The following is a 10,676-nucleotide window of genomic DNA, read 5'->3' as shown; positions in this document are numbered from 1 at the left end:
GGCCCGTAGTTTCCCTGGCAACCGGCAGGAAGCGCGGCGGGGCGCGGAGCTGCCCGCCCGCCAGGTCGGGGGGGGCGGTGCGGCCGGGCGGCAGCGCTGGGTCGGGCCGGGCCCGCGGGGCGCTGGGCGGCCGCCCTTCCCGAGGGGCCCCTGGGACGGGGGAATACCGCTGCCCACCGGCCCGGCGCTCCCCTCTGGCCGCCTTGACCCGGGCTTCCCCGCGAGAGAGTGGGAGCTGTGGGGAGGGGAGGGGGGCCCGAGGAGGGGCCTGCGTGTCCCTCCGCGTCGTCTCGCTGGGTCGTTTGGTGCCCCGCGGTGTTGGTGAGGGTCGGTCCGGCGGCTCTGCGGTAACTTGCCAGAGCTTTGCTGTTTGAGCCTCTTGGCGGTTACGGTGCTTGATGCCCCTTCTCTCTCCCTTTCTCTGCCCTAGCTGCACGCCGGGGGAGTTGACATTCACCAGGGTAAGGGAGCAAGCTCGCCTTTAGAGTCCTACTCACTTTCATTCCGCCTTTCATAAGTGACTTTTAGAACCCAAACTCCAGGCCGCACTTCTCCTCCTTTGAAAGACGTCTTTGAAAGGTGCTTTTTCTATTTCTGTTTAATGACTTCTGTCCTTTGCTTGAAGTCTCTCATCTGCCAGTAGGATGGTTCACTGCCTGTATCAAGCCTTGCATGTCACTAGTCTGATTCACAGCTATACTTCTGCTGTCTGATCTCTCTACAAATGCCTGTGACTCCTAGCTCTTGACTACACAAGACCTTTCATCTTGCTCTGAAGACTGAGACCTCCTTATGAAAAGTCCTTCTTCCACTTTCTGCCACCTCCTCCTCTGGCAATACATAGGCGCGTTGTCTCAGTTGCAGTTTTACAAAACTGTTATCACTGTCTTTAACTCCTATCTTTACTTTTGTCCCAAAGGGCTAACATTGTTCCTGCCTGTTGTCACACCTTTTATTTTTTACTTTCTCTGAGGGTACAACCAGTGACTTGAAATGCATCCAGATTTTGTCATTAGTTAAAACCTTAGTGAAGTCCTTGGCATGTATCTTGATTACTTATTGGAAGAGAAAAGGATTTGAATATCCACTGCTTAAGATATATAAGAATAAGAATTTCTTTTCTAGTACACTTATTCAGATTTTCTTGATTGATTGTTCATGTCAGTCTTTGGACCCTGGGTTTCTAACTGTTGATATTCTGTCATGTAGGAATGAAAACTATTTCATGTTTTTAATCTTTTTCTGGTTTAGGAAGTAATGTTCTAAGAATGTCATCAGGCATCCAAATAAAACCCAAGACTGCAGTACAGAAAAGCAAGACATCTCCTTTGCCATGTTCTCCGGAACATGCAATTAAACCACAACCAAAGCCAAGTGACAAGCTGAATCCTAAAACTATTGATCCGGTATGTATAGGCGGTGCATTTTCTGTTTGCTTAAAACAGATCTCTTGTTGGAAGAAATTTCCTTACTTTATGAAATACATGCAGGACATGCTTCTTTGGGTCCTGTTTTGTAAATTGAAACTGAACTTTTGTTATTAATCATACATTCCCTAATTTCTATGCTCAAATGCCTGAGGCATAACATGTTTATTACCTTTTTTTAAAAAAGGGGTTTTGGTACAGTTGTGGCTTGGATGGTAACTTTTTTATTTTCCATATACTTTTGCCCTAAAAAGAGATATAGAGGTTAGAGTTAAAAAGGGTTGGGGTTTTTTAGTATAGTTATAAATTTTGGCACTTGCTCCTTTAGAGGAACTGATCTCAGTTATGCAATGAAACCAAGAATCAGGTGACGTCTTGAAGATCATCTAGACCTCATAAAATCTAGCAAATGAATTGCTAGCAAGCATTACTTGAAACTCCCACGTACTGTGAATATGTAATACTTTGGGAGGAATTTGGGCTTTCAGGAGAAGACTGATGAAAGGACTTATTTGTTTCACAGAAGTCCTGTGCCTGGAGATCTAGCTTTGAGTGGGTGAATTATAGCTCACCACTGGGCCATATCAGCCAAACAATTAGTAATGCCACAGACTTTTTGGAAAACAAACTAAATGCGGGAGTACTTTGGTGAGGTACTAATTTGCCAAAAACAGAGGCTGAAACTTAAATGTGGGCATTTTTTTTCTTGAGACTTTTTTGCAAGTAGTACAATGACTTAATTAAGCCAAGAAGTTGTCAAATCATGCACACAGTTTTAACAATGTTAATGTAGGTTCAAACACACAAAAAATAAAAATTAAGATTTCGTGGTATTTCCTGCTGTATGCTTTGTGATAAGATATTTAATCTGGAAAGTAGCATTAAATGATCATGCTAATAAATAATATCATAGTTCATACGCATAAGAAGCATGTATATGATAAAAAAAACACTTTGTGCAGGCTTTCCTCCCATGAAGCTCCTGGTTTCCTTCTCCAGTGAGTCCTTCCTAGATTCTCCTCCAGTATGAACCACCCTACTGGTTTCCAGTGCCCTCATACCATCTTGCCCAACAATTTGTGTTTCTCCCACATCTTGCCACCTTGTACTTTTGTTTTTACTCAGATCAAGATGAAATTGGAGTAAATCTATCTTCTGCATGTTACCAATATAACAACAATAAGAGTATCAGGAAAGTGAGAGGTCCTTAATCTGTTAAGGAGAGAACCCATAAGACTTCAGTGTTAAGATGTGCAAGAGAAAATAGAAAAATAAGGGTATTCCATCAGGAGAGCACTGATTCTACATTATTTGTTCATTTTTACAACTTCCTAGCCAGACAATTCTGAAAAGCAGTTTTCTGAGAAATATACCAATGTACATGTATGTATGTTTCCATCCCATAGCTGCAGTTCTTTTTTTGATTAGTTTTAGAATCATACAACTATGTTCCTTTTTTGGTAAACTGCAGTTTTTACATATTCAAAATAGCTATTAAACATTACTGTTATGAATAAATAATGCTTTTGGTTTTTTTTTTTTTTGTCCTTACAGTTTGGTGCTCATTCTCGACCACCTTCTGCATTTGCTGCTATATACGCTAAAGGTGGCATTCCATGCAGGTATGTTGGTTTTGTTTATTTTTTTACTAAATATATTATGGTTAGGTAGAATTACACGGATTGAAATACATCTATTAATGTTTGATCTTTTAGTTAGGCAGTTTGATTCCATTCATTTCTGAAAAGATTTCTGATACTTAACTCTTTTCAAAGCAGAAAGCAATTTTCCATGTCTTTGAAATTGTCTTCTTTTGGTTCTTTTTTTATGCTATGTTAATACTGAAGCTGTACTTTTAAAAAATAGCTAGGTATTTGCAGATTTGGTTTGCTAAGCCTCTTTCATGAAAGAAGTTGATTTCTTCATGTAATGGTGTTTACTTCTCCCTACTAACAAAGATAATAAAATCAGTGCCATTTTAGTAAGTAGACAGTTTGCAGTCTTTTTTTTGTCTGAAATAAGTAGTATGACACCATTTTCTTGAATATTCCAATTCTGTAGTTGTCAGCAATATCAGATATTAAGAAAACTACTTGTAAGTAATAGTTTGTGGTATTTTAAGTTACTTTTGTATATTATATATTTGCCTAGACGATAAGCACTTTTGTGTTTTGTCAAGTGGATGCAGAATTACTTAACAAAAATCTTAAGTAATCACTATTACATGTATATACAAGTATGAAATAATCATTAATACGTAGCCTTTATATGTATCTTAGGAGTAACTGATGAATTGCAATATGATTTTCTTTCAGTTTCAACTAATTTCCTTTACCAATTGTTATTTGAAGAAAATGTTTCTTGATATTTATCAATAAACTTTGCAAAGGGAGCGTCTTCTGTGTTGGTGTGAGAGGCATCTATAATTTTTATCTCTTTTATTTTCTGATTTCTATGTGATTGTGAGCAGAATTTTGAAAACCACCATATTTGGGAATTATAATTGCACTGTTAAATACCATTATACATTTCACTAAGCAGAGCAGTATGTAATGAAATTTTGCATATAACAATATAGTAATATTGCAAACCAATTGGTGATATATTTAAAGTGAATAGTGTTAGCAATAAATTATATATTATTACATGTTAATTTGTTAAAACTCTATTCTTTATATAGGTTAGTGCATGGCTCAGTAAAGCACAGACTGCAATGGGAATGCCTTCCTGAAGCTGTTCCCTTTGATCCTCTTCTTCTAACACTGGCAGAGGTAAACTCAATTTTCTTGCAAAGTTAAGCGTACAGGAGTTCCTAATTGCAAATGGCATTTTGTAACAAGCTAAGCTAGCTAACTTAGACTCACTTACTAGGGAAATATGAAAAAACATTTGTGAGGATCTTGTGTGAATGAAGATGGTCAAGAACATTGCCATCTGTAGTTCTTCAGTTAGGGCATTCTAGGAGAGCTAGGTAGAGCTATTGAATCTTCAAGATACTGGCCAAATATAAGACTGCATCACAGATTCCCAACTGTGGAATGAAATACTTCGATCCATTTGTGGCTTTGCACGTTCTTTTGTAAACAAAATTGTTTTGATTCTTTTTGTATATAAAGCTTACCTATTGAAATAAGAGTGCTCTTCTCAATAGATTGAACTAATACAATGGAAATAAGATCCTGTAAATTAATGAAATATTATACATTATGTTCAGGCTTCTGTTTTCTCAGCATCATCTGTGACATTTATCACCAAATATGTTTCAGGGGTGTAAACAAATGTTGAAGTCAGTGTGGTGGATGGAATAAAGTGCATAGTCTAGAGGTGGCACTTTTTTTTAAGATTAAACAAAGCTGCCAATTCCTAAAGTAACATAAAGCTCCTATTATGGAACGAAGACAGACTTCAGCCGTAGGGCTTTAAATCTTTGAGTTCTGCCAGTCAAGTCTTCACTAGAAGTGCATATTTGTAGCATCTACAAGTTTTTGGTGTTGCCGAGGGCTGTATGTGATGGTGGGGTCTCTTTCCTTCCATAGTTCATCTTTTTTTTTTTTTTTTTTTTTTTTTCCTTCAGGGTATGAAAATCATTTACAAATACAGCCAATTCTTGTTCATGGTCTTGTTGAAAAATTACCTTGGGTAGTTACATTAAAGGTAATGAAGTACAAATATTGATTGAATTGGCAGTATTCATAATGTCAGTTTTAATATTCAATGGTCCAAAAGAAAAATAAATAAGAATATTCTGTGAGCAGAGTTGTACTCAATGGCTCCACATGGTGGAGTTGGTGTATTTTATGTTTTGAACTGATGTAACAGAATCTAAACACTATCTTGCTGCTATGTGGAACTTTTTTAATGTGTGTGTGGTTTTTTTTTTTTTTTTAAAGACTCACTGTTAAGCAAACATGTTTTACATTTGCAACAGGGTCTAAGAGAGACAAAACATCCCTATACATTTGTTTCAAAGGAGGGTTTTAAAGAACTACTTATGGTTGAAGGTGCTGCTGAAAAAGCAATTCCCTTGTTGCCTCGTCTAGTTCCAGTGTTAAAGGCTGCATTGGTATGTCTTACTCTTCGTGCAGAGATTTTAATGGGTTTGAATTCTTTTTTCTTGTGCTGGTGAGGACTACACAGAAAATATTAATGTGATAAATGTGTTGCATGGGCTTTTGGTTTGGGGTTTGGGGGGGTAGGAATAGTTTCTTATATTAACCTTGCCTTGGTTTTATTAGCTAAATATGTCTTTAACTGTAAATTCAGATGGGCAACTCCTTGTATAGCTGTATGACAGTAGCTATGGGCAAATTCTGTGGAAATGTTCTATTAAAGACCTGAATATAAGAAGAAATGCATGTCTGTATTGGTGGTGTTTTTATATATCCACATAATGACCTCAATTTTTTTTTTTTCATGTTAAGTAAAATGGAGATGTCAGAATAAATACTCATCTGTTACATTTAAAAATTCAAAATGTGAATTTTATTTTCTTTTTTCTTTTTTTTTTATTTATTCTTTATTTTCTGAAGGAGTAGAAAAGTTAAAGACATTTTAAAAAACCTGATTGGCTACAAAGATAAAACAGAATATGCCAATGAGGAAAAGGGAACAATACAGCTAAAATGTTTGAGGTCATATTCTTCATTTTTAAAATGTCTTCAAAAAATAAAGTGAGGTAAAAGTATTGGCCTTGAAGGTAATCTCTTTTGGATCTTTTTCATATCTTTCAGAGCCCTTTTCTAGTTCAGCTACTTGCTGTCCTGTAATCTAGCTGTGTCTCAGTTCTGGATTTATAGAGAGGGCTGAAAATTTGAAAATTCTTTGTGATCTCAGATCAGAGGTGTAATAGAAGATCAGAATTGTGTGTTATCAGTATCTTTGGCTTAGTTTGGAAGACAAAATTAGAAAAAATACTCATGTCTGTTCTTCCAAATACTGTTATTAATCTGATAATTTTCATTGTTGCACTGTTTTGATATGAAGTCTTGTTAAACCTTCTACGACACAACTAGTCGATGACTTTTAGTTAAAAAAAAAAGTGTTTAGGGCCCAAATGTCAGAGTGGAAAAATTACTGTTTAAATAAACATCAGTATTAGTAGAAGAACAAAATAAATTGTGATGACTCACTTTCTATGCCAAAGGAAAAGTGAGATAACTAAACCATTAGAGAACTCCAGTATAGAAGAACCTTCCCATGGGAGTAATAAAGATGACAAAGCACCCTACAAGTAGATAAGAGCCTGATAATTGCTGGCAGGTGACAAAGCTGTAGTTGGCAGGGGACTAAATTAACTGATCCAGAAAGTCATTGGCTCCTGTGTTTCTCCAACAAAGACAATTATTGTTATGAATTACATAGAAATTACCTTGAATTCATTACATTTGTAACTAAAATGTTATATCCCAATTTCAACATATCCGCATTTGAAGGGTTCTTTCTAATGTGCTGTGAAGCACTGAAATTGTTGCTGTAGTGAACTGTTTGCATGCCAGATTTTTTATTTCATCAATAATAAATTATTAGTTTCCTTGTCTCAGAAGAAATGCAAGAGTTTCACTGACATTTTGTGGATACTTTTGTTTTCCACTTTAAAAATATACTTCTGTTTTTAAATGTTACCTCTAGGCACCAATATTCAGTCATATTGTACTTGTATTTCTAAACTTGTATGTTTATAACAATTAGCAGTTGCACAGTAGTTTTAATTTTTAAAAATACTATATACAATTATAAGGTAGATTGCAGTTTTGAAGAGCTTGTGCATTTGTCTGAATATTACTGACAGAATTTTCTTTTTTCCCCTTCTGAAGGCCCATTCAGATGATGACGTATTCAGAAGGGGATTGGAAGCTTTAGTTCAACTGAGTGCTGTTGTTGGCCCATCTCTTAATGATCATCTTAAGCACCTACTCACAAATGTAAGTTTTTAATGCTGTAGTAAAAAATCTTCTGTATTTTTATGGTACTTTTGTTGAGATGTTTACTATGATATCTGCACAGATACAGTGGAGGACTCAGCAGTTCCATGAAAAGCATTACTTCATATATTCCTCTATGTAAGTCCATCATTCTTTAATAATATGGTGACTTATAAAGTTCTAGCAAGGTCCAAAGAGCGTTGTTAATGTAAATTGGAGAATAATGGAAGTGTTGTCTCTACTACTTAAAAAAGATCCAGCTTCAAGCCTGAGGTGAAATAGATGCTATGTTTTGAAGGGAAGTTTATGTTTACTGCAAAATGAGTTTTGCATTTTAAGTGTGAATATTTTAAAAAATCTGTGAAACTTTCGATGAATTAACATAACCAAATATTCCCACTTCTTTCAGATGGGAATTCTGCGCAAGGAAATCTTCATTAAGTAAACTTAGGAGTGGGATTGTGGAAAGTATTTTTATACTGAGTCCTTTTGTAGACATCCTTCTTCTGTCAGACAGGCTTTTCATGGTTTCCTTTAGCCTGCTTCCAAAGTGCACTTTTATAGCAAAATAAAAGGACCTTTTAGACATCCAATGCAGAAGAGAGAAATTGCAGTAGTTTTTTTTTTTAAAAAAGTATTTCGACTATAATAAATCTCTTTCAGTGCACATGAAAAAAGTGTTAACTTTTCCCGTGGACAGCACTTTAAGAACAACTTTTTTTAAGGTTGACACCTCTTTAGTTTGTTTGCTAAAAGGAAAAAAAAATTAAAATAAGTATTTTTTTGGCAAACAGTTGAGCTTTCTTTGCATTTAAGTTTCTCATCAGTTAACATTTTATTCCTTTTGCCTTAACTGAGTTCCATACTTCGACATCAGTTACAAGCTATAAAGTGATGTTTCTTTTTGGCTTTAATTTTCCAAAGACAAGATGAAATAAAGTAATAAAATAGAGTTATATGGGCCTCTTTGCATATATTGTGCTATGTTGTGCAACAAACCTTTTTATTTTACTTTTCCAATAGCTTTCAAGGAGATTAATGGACAAGAAATTTAGAGAAAAAATTACTGTTACTTTACAAAAGTTGGAACAATATGGTGGAAAGGTGAGTTGACCAGATGATTATTTTGTAATCTGCACATTTGAATGCAACTTTGCCAAAACAACTTCCATCTCTGGCTTTCAGATTAAGAACCGCATTCTGAAAACTGCTTATTTTTACATGTTACAACTATTCATATTGCATAAAACACAGGATTTTGCACTGTGGCAGTCAGCAGGGTTGTGTTGCAGTCCATAGTAAAATAGTTGTTTTATTCTGTTTGACGTATTGAATGGTAATAGAAATATTACATCTGCTCTGAGTAATTCATATTCTGCCAGTTAGGGTTTGTTATCTCCCATTTTTTTATCTCCCACTTTTCATTTGTATTCTCCATTGTTTCAATCTCTGAGCAGGAAATACAGGAGTATGTCTCAGTAAAATGTTCCAAGGGATCCATACCTACATAAGAAGCTGCATGGCTGGTCTCTTACAGCACAGCACACCTAGCCTCATTCAGGAGAACCCTTTTTGGGAGCAAGTGTGCATCTATGTGGATCCCTACTCATGATATTTGCTTGGAGCATTTTATTGTCCTTGGTGGGAAGCTTATGCAGACTTAGTGGTTAAATGAGATGCTGTTCTTTCTTGAAAATTCTCCATTTCTCTAGAAAGTCTAAATTTTTTTACCAGGGTTTGAACTGATGTGACAAATGGGTTAGTTGTGTAGGATAAGGTCCAGGATGCCTAATATATGTCTTTACTCCAAGTTAGGCATTGCAGCACCTAGAAAGTAGATGCTTATGCTGAGTAAAGCATGTGAGCTTCCTGTACAGACCGTAGGGTAGGATAGATGCCCACGAAGAGTGATCTAGGGATTCAGCAAATGTCAGCTAGTAAATAGCTGCTGGCCCCTTCTGGAGTATTGACACCTGACTCAGGCTGAATATTTGTCTTGCTTCAATATGCCTGGGATGCAGGCTTCGTGTTCCTTTTTCTGAGCCTAAATACTTTTCTCAACAGGATTTACTCTTGCTAAAAGCCACTTTTTGGTGTTATTGATGATGCCTGCCCATTCCCGCTAATAGCTTAGTGTTTAGGTCGCTTACTGAGGAAATCAGATACACTCGAGCCCACTCTGGTTAACCCAGAGGTTAGATCTGCAATTGCTATAAATCAAAAAAATGCTTTAAGTAATAGATGGCAGAGTATTCTTCTGCTGAACATTCTGTTGCCATTTTCTGTTGTACTGTACATTGTGCAGAAAGGAGGAGAGAAGAAAAAGTGAGAAAGTATTGGCTTGGATGTTCATCTAGAAGAGAAAAATATTTGCTTTCTTGACCCTATGAACACTTGCATATATTATATTAAATGGTCATTGGTAAAGAATAGGAATAACCTAAGGAGTAGGGACGATAAACATAGATCTACCAGTTCTGAACTTGTCTCTCTTAATCAGCAGGCACCCAAATAATCAGTAGATGCCACTTCTTTTTTTTTTATTGTGCTCATATTCATTTAAGGGCAGTAGCAGTGTTCGTATTACAGACTTGAATAACATCACAACAAATACAGAAGCATGGGAGTTTTTTATTTATATGTAGTGAGACAAGAAAAGGAAAATTACATCTCATCTTGATGTTCTGAAAATTTAGGTCTAGATAATGTAACTAATCCAGTCAATCATTAACCTAATTCTTCTGTCCCCTGATATCTTGTAGCCTACTGGTTTTGTGAGTAGGTCTTTCAAAAATACTGTCGTAAGATAAAGCAGAAAACTGGAAACAAACTCCTAAATTGTGATTACAAGCAGTATTATATAATCCAACTAATGAATTTATCAAGTTTCTACTCTAAATGAGTTATAATGTATATGATTCTTACTTTTATTGGAAGTGCCTTCCAGAATATCACTCCTCTATTTAAAAATCCTTATTATTTCAAGTCTGTATTTATGCCCAGTTTTAGGTATGAGTTTACATATCTCTTCTCTTAGATGTTTACTCTCCATCATTAGCTATCACAATGCTCCATTTTTTTCAGTTCATTATTTTCAGCCCTTTTGACAGTAAACTTCTTAGCAAATATTAAATTTTTAGTTTTCTACTGTTTGATAATAACAAAGATAACTAAGTAAAAGTTGTGAAGTATACAATTTGTAGAGACTATATGAAGACTCATACGCAGTGCTAGTGCTCCTTATTTTGTTTAAATGTATTTTCATCAACAGGCAACTGTGGCTATCATCAAATCTAAAATTCCAACCTATTGTTCTGTCTCTTCGTGA

General features: G+C 36.0%; 1 protein-coding gene across 1 annotated transcript; it reads left to right on the top strand.

Moving 5' to 3' along the window:
• Positions 1–352: 352 nt before the first annotated feature.
• PACRGL (parkin coregulated like) lies at positions 353–10,676 on the top strand (the record flags this gene model as incomplete). Its single annotated transcript, XM_082315779.1, has 8 exons — positions 353–461; positions 1,252–1,406; positions 2,982–3,049; positions 4,108–4,198; positions 5,356–5,490; positions 7,241–7,348; positions 8,372–8,452; positions 10,620–10,676. Exons 2-8 carry the CDS (start codon positions 1,269–1,271, stop codon positions 10,674–10,676), a joined length of 678 nt encoding a protein of 225 aa, XP_082171905.1. The 5' UTR covers positions 353–461; positions 1,252–1,268.

This window comes from Platalea leucorodia (assembly GCF_965183815.1).
Source record: "Platalea leucorodia genome assembly, chromosome: 6".
Classification (NCBI taxonomy): Eukaryota; Metazoa; Chordata; class Aves; order Pelecaniformes; family Threskiornithidae; genus Platalea; species Platalea leucorodia.
The sequence above is the reverse complement of the archived record's forward strand: the minus strand, read 5'-3'. Positions and strand labels throughout refer to the sequence as shown.